The 17,934-nt window shown below is 43.3% G+C and overlaps 1 protein-coding gene across 1 annotated transcript in view; it reads right to left on the bottom strand.

The window, feature by feature from the left end:
• Window positions 1-3,028: 3,028 nt before the first annotated feature.
• The window catches only part of ppargc1b (peroxisome proliferator-activated receptor gamma, coactivator 1 beta), an 85,943-nt gene continuing 71,037 nt past the window's right edge, over window positions 3,029-17,934 (bottom strand). The window contains exons 5-12 of the mRNA XM_035161136.2: window positions 14,733-15,765; window positions 14,224-14,269; window positions 12,973-13,037; window positions 11,823-12,408; window positions 10,763-10,820; window positions 10,343-10,461; window positions 9,684-9,811; window positions 3,029-9,283 (exon numbers count right to left, since the gene is read on the bottom strand). Coding sequence (XP_035017027.2) covers window positions 9,192-9,283; window positions 9,684-9,811; window positions 10,343-10,461; window positions 10,763-10,820; window positions 11,823-12,408; window positions 12,973-13,037; window positions 14,224-14,269; window positions 14,733-15,765 — 2,127 coding nt within the window. The 3' untranslated portion in view covers window positions 3,029-9,191. The remainder of the gene's footprint in view (window positions 9,284-9,683; window positions 9,812-10,342; window positions 10,462-10,762; window positions 10,821-11,822; window positions 12,409-12,972; window positions 13,038-14,223; window positions 14,270-14,732; window positions 15,766-17,934) is intronic.

The following is a 17,934-nucleotide window of genomic DNA, read 5'->3' as shown; positions in this document are numbered from 1 at the left end:
ATCCCGCGAACAGACAAACAAAGCAAACATACGTCAATGAGAACACACCCTGATAGGGAGGAGATAATAAAGTGTCTTCTCTGTGACAGGGAATAATAAAAGTCAGCATTGGTTTGTAGACAGTGAGTCACATGACATGGAAGCTATTCAAAACTCAGTAGAGCACGAAACTTTAACGTTTTGTTTGAATTCACTTGATCCAGATTTTTATTTGGATTTGCACCTCGACTGGGAGAGAGTGGAATCTATGTTTTTTTGTTTACAGTCTACGATCTACACGCTTTAGCTACTTTCAGATAATTATTTTGGTTTATTACTGGTTTCTGGATCATTGTGATTTCTAATTTACCTAAGTCTACATACACATACTTTACATTACCTGTCCAGCAGCAAAGTGAGGACACAAACACAAACTTGGTAACAACCTGATATAACTTCAGTGTGATGCTCATGCTGCTGAGTTTCTTATGAATGTGTCATAACTTACGTTTGATAGTTTGAACAATATGCATATTTCAGACGAGGCGTGTGAGAGTTTGAACAAAGCTGTGTGCAGAACGAGGAGCAGCACAAAGTGGCCCACATTCAGTCTCCAACCTGGAAGCCTCGTTGATATATCGCTCCGTGCTTGATTAGAGAGCGAGAGGGTAAAGTTTCTGAAGTCTGGGAGTTCAGAGCAGTTTTAAATGGATGAACGAACTTGCTGCATCGTGGGGGTCAGAGAACAATTTAGTTGAACTTTGGACGTGTAAAACCAACAGAGTGCACAGGGCCACGGCTCAGAGGATTTTAGATTTTCATTCATCCTCGTTGTCTCGGAGCTCTCGTGAAATGTAAACGCTCTCGTGTTCTTCTGTTTCTTTTTTTTGTGTTGCCAGTGTGTTTGTGACAGGAGACAAGAGACCATCAGAGCTGCTGGTGTAGTGATGTCCCATGCATGGACATCATCAGTGCAGTCACTGACATGTGGATCACGGTCTAGCCAGGCGGAAAATTGCCAGCGGCCTGTTAATAGGGTTCTGTTTAACCAGGGAAGACTGGAGAGAGGAGCGCCCATTAGTGTCTGTGTGTGTGTGTCTGTGTGTGTGAGAGTGTGAGCGAGCACCGGCAGCAGAGCATATTGCTTTGTGAAGCTGAACCCTCTCCACAGCATTGATAAGTTGATCGCAGCAGTCGTACAATATGCTCCGTCTTGTGTAAGCAGGCCGACACCCACTTCATACAAACACATAAATAACAGCTCTCAAAGTGTGTGTGTGGGGGTAGATGAGGAACTGGTCCTTGAAACAGACTTTTATTCAGTTTATTCTGAGTGAGTGGGATGATTTGTTGCAGCAGCAAAAATACCAACAACATGAAGGAGAAACAAACTCAAACCTTTACAATTCATTAATTTTCAAGCTGAATTCAGTTTTTACTGCCATATTCATAGCAGCTCTTCAATGTGTTAATGGCGTCTTCATGAAGATGTTTCAATGATGTCTTAATAATTATAGATATGAGATTTCTTTTCTTACCGACAGATATTCTCATAACTCATGACCCACGAGTATTTCAAGACAGGGAAGTGATGCATTAAACTACAGATATCACCATGAAACGTCTGTAAGTTAATTACACTGAAGCAATAATTGAAGCAGAAATTGTGTTTAAATGGTGCACAAATATTTCCATAAACAGGATTTTTAGATAAAGCCAGGTTTTGTGTTGTTGACATGTTAGAGTCAAACCTTTTCACAAAGGGGATTTTGGATATCTCATATTCTTTCATAAATCATACATTTCTGTCAACAGTTGTTAAAAAAAAATTCTCCACATGTTTTAGGTTGAAAACTTAAGAAGAAAAACATGTTAGAACCTTCAGACTATAGACGAGAATAAAACTGAAAAGTTAGATTTGATGTACTGAACAGATTTCTGTCTGAGTATGAAGAACCTGTGCAGAGAAAATGTCTTTACAGATTAGTTTTTAGTGATATTCTACATCTCACAGAAAACCAACTGCTTCTTCTCACAAGTATCGTCTGATCATTCAAAGCCTGATATTAACTCACTCGTCTTTGCTTCTTCACTTCACAGCCACCGCAGCTCATTTTGACCCACATACGCGTCATGATGCAGAAAAAACTCAGTAAAGTAAAAACACGAAACTTATTTGAAAGGTTTGTCTTCACTAGAAAAAAGTGGCTGAGAAAGAAGAAAACCAGTATTGTTGGTCTTTGACCTTTGAACACTGGAATCTAATCAGTTCTTTGAGTGCACGTGACAACTGGTCTGAAGACAGACTGGAGATATGTTCAACAGGCCGAGAACTTGCTGTCACAGTGACCTTGACCTTTAACATTCGACCACCAACATCTAATCAGTTTGTCCAAGTGGACGTTTGTCCCAAATTTGAAGACATTCACTCAAGCTGATCTTAACATATAATGTTCAAGAAACACAACTAACCACCGTGACCTTGGCTTTTGACCTTTGGCTGCAAAAATCAAGTAGGTTAATTCGTGCATCCCAATGATTGTTCCAAATGTGAAAGGATTCCCTTTAGACGTTACAGAGATATCACGTTCACAAGGTAACAAATTTGCTTTGTGAGGCCACTGTGACTTCAACTTTTGACCTTTGGCTACCACAATGAATTTGGGTAATTCTTGTGTCCAAATGAATCAATGTGCCAAATTTGAGAGGATTCCCTCAAGATGTTAAAGATATATCGTGTTCACAAGGCTTTGTGAGGCCACTGTGACCTTGACTTTTGACATTTGTTCCCTCAAGGCATTGTTGAGATACTGGACGTACGGATGGATGGACAACCTGAAAACATTCCACCAGCCACTGGCCTAAAGGGACATAAGAATATATACTCTGAACCCAAACAACATTTGCAATCTGAGAAGTTATAGTTATGGTTAATAGTTAAAAACCAGCAGGGAACAAACCCCAACATGTAACGTAAGATTTCTTATGTTCTGAGACACCAAACGTTCATCTTTTTCTTGTAAAGTCAGAAATCACACGAGCTCCGAGGTGCTGTTCATTAGGATTTTATTTTTTGGAGGCAAATCAATGAATATATGTACTTTTTACAGTATATGAGGAGCACATCTCTACAGTTTCATAATGTAAACAATCTCTGAAGAGAAATGTATTCAGTTTAAAAGGAAGCCAAAGTCTTCTGTTTTAAACTATTTACATGAATTAAAATATAATTTATAACATCAGATACTTCCGCTTCTATGAAACTAGATTTTAACAATTCAAAAATACTGAAATGCCTTTGTCTCCACATTCTCAAGACACATGAAATCACACAAAATGAAGAAAAGAAAAGAAACAAAAACACCATTTAAAGATATCCAAACTAAGTGGCGTATAAATAAAAAAAGAAGAAACGCAAAATAAAACCAACATATGTAAAAATATAAAATCTCACTAGCAGTATTTACCTTTTTGTTTTTTACCAAAAACTAAGTTAAAAAAAATCATTTGTGAATTTGATAGTCATTAGATGTAAATAGACAATGAAATCAATAGTAATAACAAAAACAATGTATGCCCTTTTGTCAAAGTATTTTCTTCCACCCAAAAAAAAAAAACACCCACTCACATTTAGCAGATTTTGACAGTCCCTACTATAAGTGCCTATTTGACATCACTGTTGCCGTCAAGTTTTCACAGATTAACCTTTAATGAACTGTTGATGCTGAAATGCGACACAACCACTTGCAGATCAAACACGAGGCCGGGCTCGAGCCGGTATTGCAAGCGCTCCTGTCCTGGTTGGGGCCGATTCGATGGCGTAGCTTGACAGATACATTGTTTTCCTGAACTCAAAAGAAACGTTAAGTGACGTAAAAAAAACAAGGAAGTGGGGCCATGGAGTCGGAAACATGACGTGTATAAAACTGAATCTGACACGGCCGCGGAAAACGACCCGTTTCCCGCGAGCCGCCACGAGCTTTATCCTTGAAGTGTTCTCTATTTTTTTTTTTTTTGGTCAACTTGCCTGTCAAGTTTTATGGGTTTTCTTGCCATTTTTCCATTTGTCTCAAATGAATCGTGGAAAGAAAGGTATTGCATTCTGATGAGGGGAATTCCCTTTGGAAGGTTTTTTTTTTTTTTATAAGGTTTTTATTTTTCTATTTGGATTCGTTGCCCGTCGACCTGTGACCGAGACCCAGCGGCATTATGTTGAAATGTGTCAACGTGTTCTCAAAACACTGAGGAGAATGGTCAACATCAAAGTTTTCTATAAGAAAGTATATAATCTTCTAGATATCTACACAAACACACAAATATATATATTCATATATATGTATATACCTTTTTATAATATGGCTATTGAAAAAAGTTTTAATTACGTCAGTAATTATTTAATAATAAACCACATTGGATTGGAAAGGAGTTGAAACAGAAATAGTAAGAGCTAGTTGTAGCTTTGTTTCCCCCCCGATTGATATTTAAGGCTCGCCATGATGAGAAATGGAGTCGATGTGATGTTGTTCACCTCTAACAACTCGTCACAGGCACAGCGGCGGGCGGCCACTGTAGAAATCCCACAACGTGCTCATGGCTCAAGGTTCCTCACATACACGGAAGTCTGACTTTTGGATTAGATGGAGACACTTTACGTTTCTCCTACGACGCAACAGGTTCAACGGAAACTAGCTTTGCGACATAAAACTCTTGTAACGTGAAAAGGTTCGTAAACGGTATTTCAAAGTAACGTTTTTGGTCTTCAGGGAAAAACGCAGAACAGCAGAATGTCCATTTCCCCCTCTTGTTCAAACCCTTTAACTTTCTCTAAGGAGGTCGTGTTTCTGTCCCTTTTGGTTGGTTGGTTTTTATTTGGAAGCAGGATTACGCAAATTTACTGATCACATTTCCACGAAACTTGGTGGAAGGGTTTTTCTTTTTTCAATTTCTTCTACATTGCAATAATTGGGAATCATTCACAGATCTTGAAAGAGCTTTGGTGAGAGTAAGCTCTCTACTTAGTACCATTTCAGTTTCAAAGTAAATTGTCTGGTTTCACTTTAGTGTCCCTCTCTGCGAACTGGACCGTTATACGATTCTGAGTCTAAACCAAATGCTTCCTCTGTTTTGCGATGGGGTCAAAGTTCGGCAGTGACATTGGGATTTCTACAGTGTCGACCTCGTCTGCATCAACCCATTTTAAAAACGGGGTCAAACCAGCGACAGCTTTCTTTTTTTCCTTCCCTCCCACATTCCTCTACCAGAGTTATACATGTATAATTATTAACGGTAATACAAGTGTCCAATGCAACTCAGATTCTAACAAACCTGTGCACCATCAAAACGTGGTAATAACATGGTTACAACAGCTTCCTTTCAATACGAAGAAAATATTGTGGCAATGTTTTACTACTTGGGACATTATTTGTGCAAGAGTATATTATTACGGCTTGTTTTGTATACGTGTTACGTGTTTACGAGACGACCGACCACATTCTTCCTGCGATTTGTTTTCATGATTTTTCTAGTTTCACAGCAGTCAACATCCAGCACAGTAACCTACTGAATCTGCAGCTAAAAGATTGCCCGTGTTGTGGCTCAACAGCCGACCACACACTGTACATTATTACCTCAGTGTTTCAGAAAGGCTGTCTTAAAGATAAGATTATTATGTATTGCATCTCAAATTGCTTCTTTTTTTTTTTTCAAAAAAACAAAACAGACAAAAAATTAATCAAAAAATATTCCGTCAGTTCATAACAGCAAAGAAACAGAACCTTCTAGTGTGATAGTCTAAAGGGATTCTCGTATTTTTTTGTCTTTCGTTTTACAACAGTGTCGGACTTTGGGTGAAGTCAATGTCAATTTATTTTTCCCTTCATTTCCTCCCTGCAACATAAACTCAGCGACCCGACCGCCTCCCGACTGATTAGCAATAAACTGTGACCCGCCACCTTTAAAACAAAAAAACACACAATATATTTCATGTTTACAATGAGGCATAGTGCTATATACACATTATATATTCATAATATATTTTTTTTAACATGTAAACCAGCACATTCTCTCACTTTTTAGTAGTATACATACTAAGCACAAATACTCATTCAGTTGTTTGCGATTAGTTTTGTTAGAATTAAATATTTCTTTTCCTCTTTTTTTTTTTTCCAGAACCTTGTTTCTTAATCAGTATGTATAGCACTAAATTGTTTTTTGTAGTTTGGGACATCTGTGAGCCTGGAGAGGGTCCATCCTTCTAGGCCACTTCACTTGCTGTTACATATATATATATATATATATATATATCTTTTAAAAACACTGAATAAGGCGCCTTTGTACTTAGTGTGCGTTCCTAATAAAGTCAAAGGAGAATCGAGTGATGTAAACATTCAATTTTTTGTGTGTGTTACCGAGGAGTTGATTAGATAGAGAAAGAACAAGGTAGGAGGACGGGGGGGGAGAGAACGGTTATTTGTTAAAAAGGAGGAGTTCACCAGGGTTTGGAGTCGACCTCGAAGCGAGGAGTTGAACCCACGGGGTCAGAAAGCGACAGAGTTAGAGATAGAGACGGAGGAAGAGTCGGGGCTGAGTCTTATTGAAATCCTCAGCCGAGGAGAGGAGGAACGGGGGAAGTCGGGATGGATGGTGCACGACCGACCACCGAGCCGCCGTTCAACCCCCTCCCGACCCTTCCTCACCAACCCGCAAGCGTCAGCAGTGTCCGACTCAAAACACGAGACAAAGACAACACTCACAAGGACACACTATTGAGACTCCAAGAAACGGACACGCTTAAAACCGTTATGAGGCAAGCGAAGGATAGAGTAGTAGAAAGACAAGAGATTATTCCTCTTACAACGGACTCAGTGGTAGAGGGAGTCGTAAAGTATATATAAAAAGAACCAAAAACACAAACCCCCACACTACCTATAACCGCCCATCGCTGGGGAAAACCTCACACAGAGAACACACCGGACGTAAAACAAAACAGAGAGGGACAGACCTATAAAAAGAGGAGGAGGAGGAGGAGGAGGAAGAGCATCTAGAAATACGAAGACAGGGATGGATGGATGTGAGGTAGAGATGCTCAGCTGATACAGTACCTCCCGGACGAGACATCGCATTGTCCGATTGCTCTTTTTGTTACTTTCTAGCCCGCACCTCACTCGTTCCCTGGCTGTGTTGCAGATGTGGCGGTTCGGTGCCACCGGATTGGCAGGCTCGGAGGCTTTATCTCGCTTTTGGACGATGGCTGCTACTGGCTGCACGAGGACTGTAAAGTAAGCGCTGTACCCAGACTGCACTACCAGCTGGAATCAGGTCGCATGCGGTCGACCGACTGGACGAGCGAGCGAGGCTAACCCTTTTTTGTAAAGCACCAAAAAGCTCCACAATCTTTGGGCAAGCAGAAATGGGGGAAAACGCGATGAATACATTCAGATTGTTAAATACATTCCATTTGGATTAAATGCAGCAAATTGGTCTGTGCTGTTTGAAATGTCGTTACAAGTGCCAATGTCGCAGAGAAACCAGGGGAATCCTGGACAATCCAAATAGAACATCTATTTACAGGTCTTGCAACGACTGATGGTTTCCCTATGCGACGGAAAAACCCGGACTGGTTCTGGTCAAAGTGCGGATGCGATGAATTCATATCGGGCGTGGTATGAAAGCGCAGATGGCTACCATCCCTGTTTCCCCATTGTCGTTCTGCTTGCTGCAGTCCAAATGTAAACAGTAACTGTTGCATTGGCTGTGGCGTTGGGGGGGGGGGACATATGTTCAGTGGGACCACATCAAGACCCGTCGAGGTGGGGAAGAGATTTACCCGGTGTCGGCCGCTGAAGCACAAACTATTGTTTTGTCAAATTTTCTCTGGAGACCTGGACAAATTTGCTTCTGGTCACTTTACTGTATTTTCGAAGCAATCGAGGAATGGCGACAACAACGATTTAACTTCTAGGATGGATGTGTGACCGTCACTGGACCAAAACAAGAAAACACCAACGTTTTAAGGAAATACGTTGGTGTTCACTGATGTTATCCATTAACTCAACTGACTCCAAACCTAACCCTGAATCTCGTAAACTCGCCTAAAACCTACGAATGTTTCTGCAATAGCCTGAGAATTATCTTTTATAAGCTTTTTTTTTTTAAATCACCAAACTTTATAATAGTTATGATGTCAAATCAGCCTATTTTAACATATCACGTTTAAAGGTAAGAACTTTCCAAGGAACAGTTGTGGTTTCAATTGGCCGGAGACGCTCACAAGGTAAATCCCCCACAACCAAGTCTTAATAACCGAAGTGCCAATCACACGGAACCTGCAGCAGCCAGTAGCAGACGCCGGAACATATTGAGCATGACAGAGCTAGAGATTCGAGTCCCAGGGGAAGTGGAGGCCAGCGGAGACAGTTCCCTCCTTACAGTGCATAGATCAAATCAAGGAAGCACTACAGTTACAAAAAAGAAAAAAAGGTGATTTTTTTTCTTCTTCACTTTAGATTTGTAAACTTTTATCAGTCATCAAATGATTACGTTAAATGTTTTTTGTTATATTCTTTGTCAATAACACACACACAATAGATCTTTAAAATTTATAACATCCACAATTTTTCGCTAAAACAAAGCAGGGTAAATTTTTTTTTTTTTTGTGTTAGACTTCACGGTGAACGCGGCGGATTCACCACACCCCTGGTTGGAAAACGGGAGTTTTTTTAACTTTCCTTTTTTTTTACAAAACAAACTGAACAAAGAACACGCACACGCAGAAACACACACACCACGACGACCAACGCAATGCAGGGTTAGCAAGGATTTGCTACAGAGGTCTCTCACACCCGCGCTTCCAAGGCAGGGCGATGATGTCACCAACACAGACAGGAAGCAGCTTTGTTGTTGTTGTTCAGCAGACAACTGTATCGTTACTGTTTGTGGTTGTTGTACCAGTGCTGTTAAAAGTCTTATTCCCTCCATTGTCTCTTCACCCGTCCGGACTCCCGGTGGCGTCCTCGTTTTTAAGCAGTATCCTCCGGTGAAAGAAACTTAAAAAAACAACAAGGTCCTTACTTTATTCCAATGGTAAAAATGTAAACATTTTGCGAGGTTGCCTTGCATGGAGGTACCCAGAGGCCTTTCTGAGGGCAGAGCAGTGTAGTCGCAGGGATGTTGCTGCGCTTTACTAAGGCTGGCCAGTCAAGGGCGCTGTGCTGTCAGCGGTGGAGGGACTTCTGGGCTTCCTTCAGCAGAGTGTCAAAGTCCAGTGCATCGTACTTGCTCTTGACGGGGCCAGGACCGGCCTCATCTGCGAGACAAGACAGGGTCATCGTCAAAGGCAAGAAATAAAGAGTCCGAAAGTAGAAAACACTCGTCGCAAGACATTTCAGATGGACTCGGCTTCAACCCAATAAGGAGGCAAAGTCAATTTACAAAGTGCTTCTGCATAGAGTTGAACTCTAGTGAACTGTGACGTGAAAATCTGCGTCATTATTTAATTGCAACTTTGCGAAGCCTCCAGCTCTGTGTTTTGTGAGACAAATTGAATTGAGCTGTGCTACTTCACGTTTTGTAAAGTAATCCTTCATTGTCGTAAGTTAGTTTTTACTTTTGAGGGTTTAAACCAAGTGGTTTTAGTGTTTGAATTAGGTTTAGGTATTGAGTTGTGGTGTTAAGTTGTTTGTGTGTGTGTGTGTGTGTATTATTACCAAGGTCTATGTAGCGTTTCCTCGACAGCCTCCTCAGGCCCGCAGGTCCGTTTTGGAAAACTGTTTCCTGTTCTCTCCAGTGTCTTTGACCCCCTCCTTGGCGAATCTTTATCACCCCACAGCGCTCCCTGTGAAGCAGACAGAGACAGAGACGTGCTTTACTTTAATGATACAAAATAAAAAATCAAATAAACATGCTGTACATCAGAAGAGATCAACAAGTGTTCTTCTAAGTGTTAAAAAAGTCCAGTGCTCGAAACAAATCCCAGATTCAGACGTTATAAAATAACTTTTGTTGTCCGGAATGGACACTAAAGCACATTTAAACGTTGAGTTCCAACAAATTGTCAAACGTTTGCGATTTCCAGTCTTTCTGAAGACTTTAAAAAGTTTGGAGTCGTCTTTTAACAAAATTTCATTTTCCAAACAGTGCAACTGAGTTTTTCTCGCAATTGCATCTCAGTCTAGAATGAATTGTCCAAAAACAATACCTCCATTTGATGAACAAAGTTATATTTGAAACTGTGCAACTTGGACACACACACACACACACACACACACACACACACACACACTGTGACCCATGGTGCACGCCCCCACCTAAAAAACTAAGTTCCTCCATCTGCTCACATTGCAGGATTTTAGCTCAGGTCACTTACTCGTTGCAGATGATGACTTTGCAGTCCTCCGGTTTGCCGAAAACCTGGAAGCGTTTCCTCAGAATGTTCTGGGTCACGCTGCTTGGCAGGTTGTGGATGTAAAACACCTGGCAGTTGTCCTGGCAACAGGGAAACCATGGCAACAGTCAGGACAAAGGACAATTCAGAATACAGATCGACGTGAGAGCTGAAGCAGAAAGTGTGGAGCATCCTGAGGCTCAACACTTGACACACTTCAGACGCCCCTGTGTTCATTTACAAGTCACTGCGATGCTGCAGCTGAAGCCTCATCAGTTTGTGTACGTTCGAATTTCATGTTTTGTGGACATAAAACTTGTGCTTTAGGTCAAGTTTGTCTTTTTGACGTGGGACAAAACATTTCTTCAGTTCAAGTAGGAGGAGACCACAGTGTCAATGTACCTCGTCAGACTTGGCTTTGTTCCTCTGCTTGTCGTCGGGACAGATCTCGGAGTTCTCACTGAAGGAGGACGAGAAAGAGAGGAGGAGGGAGAGGGGGAGGACGGTGAGTGAGATAAGGACGAACGCAAGGTGAAACTGAAATGTCAGACATGTGGAAACAGGTGAACTGCTGCAGGAAAAAGGAGACCTTCCTCCAAGCGACTGCAGCATCGCTCTGTTCTCGCTCCTTCATGTCGGTCGTTGTCATGAGCAGAAATAATACGAGCTCTGACCTTTTTCTCTGAGAGACTCATGTTGAACTTTACGGTTCTAGAAGTCAGTGACTGTTGAAATCTGTGACTTCTGGGTTCAGACTACATGACCTGCAGGAGTCTTGTAGTTGTTGTGTGGGTCATATAACACGACTGACTGGTGACAGGGGGTCACACACTACATGATCTTTCACCAGGACCAGGACTCGTGTGTCTGCTCCCCTGTTGCAGATTCATCTCGATGCTTAGCCTGATAGAAGTCGACTCAGAGGAGGGAACGTGTCGGTAAAACCTCTCGAATCACGTCTTTATAGAGTCCAGAAATCTGTCTGTGTGTAGCTCGCATATTCTAAGATTCGTTAAACTTATCAGCTTCACACTTGTCATCTGTGTTGTTAAAGGCCAAAGGAAGTGCAGTGAATGTTGTGCGATTTGTGATACGTTCAACATTACTAAACTTTTCTGTCCACGTATTTTAGTCCAAGCTACAGACCCTCACAGTTAATGAGAAATTACGTCTCTCTCAGTATCTTTGCCTCGTTGGGGGATCTGATGACAGATAGTTTAAGAAACTCTAGTAATATTGTTGGAAGCTGAGCAGTGGATTCAGATTGTGGAGTAGTGGAGCAGCTGGTTTGCCATATGCGTCACAATATGCTGAGAACTAAGGAGTCCGACTTGGACAGAGTGTATGAACGTCTCTTCAGTCACGTTGTTCTCTCTCTTACTCTTTTCACATTCGTTCTTTCCGTCTTCTCGACATTTCTCTCTGACCCCCCCCTTCATACCTGTCCCCGTCTCTGTCTCACCTGGAGTCTGTCTTGCTGGCGGGGGAGTCAGGACACGGGGGGATGGGCGATGATGAGCGAGACGCCGACTGGGACTCCGGCGGCGGCGAGCACGATATAACCAAGGTCGTCCGCTGCTCCTTCGGCTCTGCGTCCTGTGACATCACCAGCCCCTCCCCCTTCTCCTTCCCAGCCGCTACCTGATCGTCAGCTGCTTTGGGTCCATCGCTCCCTCCCTGTGCCTGCAACATGGTGCCGAGCATGGCGGCGCTGCGCTTGCGGCTCTCCCCGAGGCTCAGCGCGCAGTAGTCGTGGTCACCAAAGTCGCGGGTGGTGTCGCTGTCGCCCGCCTGGCCCATGCGCCGCAGCTGGGCGTACAGCTCCGTCTGCTCCGGAAGCTTCCTCTGGTGGTGGGCGCGGCTCAGCCAAGACGAGCCCTTCGTGGCAACGTTGGCGTTCGATGCCGGATGAACAGAGTCACTGCCGCCGCCTCCACCGTCGTCACTGCTGCCGCCACCCGATCCCACGCTAACCTTTCCTCCCTCTGCCGGCTTGAAGAGCTCGTCCTCCACTGGTTTGTGAGGCGGGGTGGTGGGAGGGGTGAGACCTGAGGACAAGCAACACACATTCGCAGGTTATAAACCACACCCTTCCAGGAAATAGTCACATCGTAAAACCTATTAGACCAAAACCTGATTTGCAGAATTATGCAAAAACTACTGAACCGATTTTCTTGAAACTAAGGGAAAGGTCGGGATGTGGGCCAAGGAAGAACTTTCTAAAGAAATAATGCAGAGATCTTTATGCAGATCCTGATAATGATACAGATTTTGTGTATTTTTCCTGCGATGGTCGTCATTCAGTTACTTTACTTTTACAAATATTCCTTTCAACTATGTCAGAAAATGGATATTTTGCTTTGCAGAAATGTTTACCCCATACACTTCTAAGTCTTTATGCTCAGCTAAGTGGCTGCTACTCTCATATTCACAGATCTGAGAGTTTTCTTTCAGAAAAATGAGCATATTTCCTAAAATATCAAGTTATTTCTTTAAGACACTTGAAGCATCTGTGCTTCTAATCTCAAACACAATACGACTCAGTCACACTGTGGAGGTGAAACCAGTGACATCAGCGTATATACAAACTAATACAGTAAATATGTGTTTACCTGCCGTTCCACATAGATCCACACTGAGCGTCTGCTCAAAAGGCTTGGTGCTGAACTGGGACTCTCTGTCAGTGGAGAGGAAAGGAGAAGAATTAGACTACAACGTTAATAAATCAACATTAATCCAATAAGATCCCGTAAAGGCGTTTGTTCCTCCGTGAAATGAAAACTGTGCAGTTTTATTGATGTCGGCTGAATTTGAATGTTTCTCTCTGTAAACTCTGGCGTTTCCCGGCGCTGCTGGTTTCTTATCACAGAAACCATATGTACGCCGCCGTCCTCTCCTCTATTCTTCCTTCTATCTTTCTATTTCTGTCTGTTTCTGTCTCTGCAGTCGCCATGGAAGGCAGCAGGAGCTGCGTCGAGCGGATTGGCTTCAGGCGGGATATCACTTACCCTTAAAAACAACTTTTTTTTTTTTTTTTGGTGTGCGCTCCGAAAGACAAATTCATTTAGAAGATGGACGGACGCCAGGAGTTTGTACACGATCACAATTGAGCTTTGTGACTGGCTGGCGCTGGAGGTCTGAGGGTGGGTGGGTGTGGAGGTTAATTTAGAAAGAGCAGCGCGGGCGTTCTGTCTGGTACAGATACAAATCTGAGGAGGTCAGCCAGGGGTCCTGCTTCATTAGGGATCTCTGGATCCAAACATTGGATTGGATCCTGGTTTATCTTAAACTGCAAATATAATAAGAGTATAATAATCTTAAGAGACTTAATTTCAGAGTGACCTCCAACCTCCTGCCAACAATTTAATTCCCCTTCATACACTGAAGTGAAGATTCATGAATTATGGACGACTTCCAGATTATGAAGCATTTGGTTATATAACTGAGACAATGACATAAATAACCTAATAGGATGAAATCAATTTGTGCTTAATTTGAGGCATTACATTAAAAGGTGATTAACTCACTCATTTGCATATTCAGAGACATTAGATTAGTAAAAACTGAACCAATCCTCTGCTCCTTAATGGAATCAGTGTCTCACTCCGTGTCCAGAGATAAACAATTCACACATTCACAATCCTTTGCTCTTGGATCATTTTGTCGTGATTGCACGTGCAGCTCTGAAAGCGTCAGCTCGGTAAACTCACGCGTTTCCTTTCAATTTTCCCAAAAAACACTGCTGGTCTTTTATTGTGCAAAACAGCTTCGACTGCTCCTGCTTTGTTAACATGAAATATTCTGCTCATGCAAAGTGCTTCAACCAAACTCTCTCTGCTACAGAACGTCACACAGATACTCACCCTGTGGATTTGGGATTCAGAGGCAGACAGAGACAGGCTCGCTTTTCTGCAAACCAGAATAAAAGTCCAGTTCACAACCATGGATGTAAATAAATAAAATAAAATGTGTAGAAGACGTGTTTTTTTGGCATCACAGGCGACATTCACACTACAACTGAATGTCTCAGCTCACGTCCTGTGTGGCGCAGATCAGATCTTAACAATCAGAAGTCACGTTTCTGATCTGATTTATATGGATTACGATTGAAGTCTAACGATGCTGAGACTTGAATTACGACATTTAAAATTCTCAAGGACACAAAGTAAATCCTGCATCTTGTTCACAAAGAGGACGACAAATGAACAATGGGCCGGGACTCAGATTTAGTAGACGGATCAATTTTCTGACACTGTGGCCTGATAATAAAAGAGATGGATTATAAATACAGTCATCCTAATACATTCGGCCTTAAGCGGCTTTTAAAAATTGACAATGAAAGCCAGGCCTTAATCTTCCCCGTCCAACTCACCGTTGTGGAAACAGGGATTGGTCGGGTCCATCGCACCAACGCTGGACGTGAGCGGTTCTGGCCGTGCCTCCGTCGTGGTTCCACCTCCTGCTTGGGTCGGCAGGAGTTTGAACCCTGCTCCTTCCTCCTCCCTCTCCTGCCTGTCCCTCCCCTCTCCTTCCCGCGCTCGTCCTGGCCGCAGCCTCTTGGCGAAGCGGCTGGGGAAAGAGGCCAGGCGCCGGGAACGCCGCACCGAGAAGGAGCCGCTGTCCTCCGCGGCCTCCTCTGGTGTTTGAGGCGCCTCACACGAGCGGTGTCTCCTCTCGGGGGAGGAGTAGTCTTTACGTAGCTCTGGTTTCGGGGCAGTGTAGTTCTGGGACGGGGCAGGGTGTGATTTAGCCGGGGCAAAGGGAGCCGGTCGGATCGGGCAGTGGGAGTAGGGGGGGCTGTGCAGTCTGTAAGGCTTGCTCACATCGTAAGAGCTGCTCTGCTGCAGGAGCTCACGGAGAAGGGAGTTAGCCTTGATCTCCCTCTTCCTCGCAAAGGGGAGCCTCCTGGGGGCGCCGCTGCCCGTCCCAGACAAGCCCCCACTCGGCCCCGGAGCGGACACCAAGACAACTCTGCTGACAGAGTTTGTGGCGGCCGGGCGTGAGGCCTCGGGTCGGGCCCGGGACCTCGGTACGTCCTTGCGCTCCCAGCCCTGCTGCTTCCGCGTGGGCAGGCAGTAGGTGTGCATGTACGTGATCAGCTCCACCACCGAGCGCAGTTCTTTCTCTGAGCTGAACTGAGGCTTCAGGGGCTCGGCTGGGACGGAGGCCGCAACCGCCGTGCCCTCCACCTCGCTGCTGGAAGACTCCTCCTCCTCCTCCCCTTCCTCCTCTTCATCCTCCTCCGACTCACTGTCCTCGTCCTCCTCTTCCTCTTCGTCCTCCTCTGTGTCGGGGGCCGGCGCGTCCTCCGCGTCCTTGGCGGTGGTGAGGTGGCGGTGGAGCTCGGTGCAGAGGCGTCCCGCTGGACGCACGGCCCGGGGCTTCCGCTCCTGAGGAAGGTCAGTCTGAGGGCGGAGCAAGAAAAACTAATATTACAACATCTTCTCTCTGTTTCACTGGAATCTGCACAATGTGTCAAACATCAACTAACGTGTTTTATTATCTGATAAAGAAAAATGTTCCACTTTCTCCTGCTTAGGTAACGATCCGTCAACAATAAAGAACACCTCAACAGAACCAAATGAAAAGATGATTAAATAAATGAAAATGTGTCTGTGAGTCTCCTTCATCTTGTTAAAGTTGTCTGTTCGGTTTAAATTAAACTGCAAGAACTTGATGATGATACAAAAGTAAATGACGGAGTCCAGGAGAGAAATAACCAGCAGAACCCAAACATCCCGTTTCCCAGCTCCTGTGGTCGATGCTCCTGAGCCTCTTTGTTTTGGGATTTTACGCTTCATGAATTTTAAAAGGATGCAGATTAATTTTCACAGATTTTCACCCAGATTTCTTTATGAATTCGGTGTCAAGAGGACCGACTGATTAACGTCGTGATCCCTGGAGGGAAACTGATTTGCAAGAGGACACCTTTCAAAGCCCTTTATTATACAAAAGATTATTTTTTTTCATAAACATAAAGAGAGAAGAACAATGGGAACAACATGTAAATTAACTGCTCGTTATGCATCAGAGCCTCAACAGTTATCTTAAAATGTTTTATTGAATTTATTATAAGGATTTTCCACAGTTTTTTAAAGTAAAGAAAGAAATTTAGAAAAAGATGTTCACAAAAGAAATAATTAAAGATGACAACAGGTTCATGGTCAGAAGTCTGTTTTCTGTTTGTTTATTAGTTTGTTTGTTCTTTTCCCTTATGAAATGTTTTATTCACCTTCAAAATATGAAGGTTTTTATTATTCTGTTTTCATTGGCTTTTATAAACATTATATTATCACCTATTATTTATAAATTTTGGTATTTTGTGCATGTTTAATGATGTTTTTTTATATTAAAGAGAAGAACCAAAATGTCACGTTTTCTTCATTTTTCAATACAAATTATTTGAAAAGACAAATTTTAAATAAACTGTGATAAATTGATGTCAATATTTTCCATCTCTCCGGCCTTCAGTCCATACTGACATTTAATATTGATGTTTTATATGAAACATTTTCATCCATTCGTCTTTATTAAACTGTAGCTCAGCTGGAAATATCTCCAAGCATCCATGGATGTTTAGATTCCTGCCCTGGATACAGGAACACGCACACACACACACACACACACACACACGCACACACACACGGTACACTTTACTCCCGACTCAGAGGAATGATTCAACGTGCAGCTGCGATGAAACGGCTGATTCTAAGTTTCTCAGACAGAGAGAGAGAGGCAGCGATTCACTGCTGCCCTCGTGACCTGTCAGTCAATACTCCACCATCTGCCACAGCAAAGCCACACTACACAGAAAGTAAAGCTGACACACACAGCGAGCGGCCGCGGGGTTACGACGGTGTGTGTGTGTGTGTGTGTGTGTGTGTGTGTGATGGATACAGGCCGGGCTTATCCCCGCGCTGCATCCTGTGGGTATATTCTCTCCTCCTTTCTTGAGCCCGAGCAGGGGGCTGCAGGGTGAAGGCTCACCGCGCTTTATGCTGCCACAAGATAAACGACTGGTATTGTAATCAATGGCCACTTGAAGCACAATGGTAGCGGCGATCCAATTACTGCTAAGTCATACAGCACGAGGCTTTGTAAACGTCCGCTCTTCGCCAACACTACATCTGTCACGAGGAGACGCTGCGAGCACGACGGTCCACGGAGTCTTTATTCTAAACTGAGAGATCTGTCATTTCAGGAAATAAAATAAAGGCTGACGCTCGGCCGCAGCTCTCTGGACTGGATGAGAATCAGAGACCTGTGAGGAGGTTTCGTCTTCGAGGTCAAAACTGACTTTACTACTTAACTATTTTGAAAGCAAATCATCTTATTTAAATTTGATTTAACAACATTTTGCAGGGTGTTGGGGGAGAAAGGTCTTTTACATTGTGATTAACCTTGACTTGATGCTCAAACTCCAGTGTAATGAATCTGCTTTAGGTGACACTGATGCTGTTTGCAGACATGAACTCTGCAAAATGGCTTAAAAACTGAGTCTGAACATTGTCAGGAGTTTGTGTTTCACGTATTAAAAAAAGCAGATGCACACGGACTCACTTGGAGCATGTTCA

Source organism: Hippoglossus stenolepis, chromosome 7, assembly GCF_022539355.2.
Source record: "Hippoglossus stenolepis isolate QCI-W04-F060 chromosome 7, HSTE1.2, whole genome shotgun sequence".
Classification (NCBI taxonomy): Eukaryota; Metazoa; Chordata; class Actinopteri; order Pleuronectiformes; family Pleuronectidae; genus Hippoglossus; species Hippoglossus stenolepis.
This window is presented reverse-complemented; position numbering and strand designations above follow the sequence as displayed.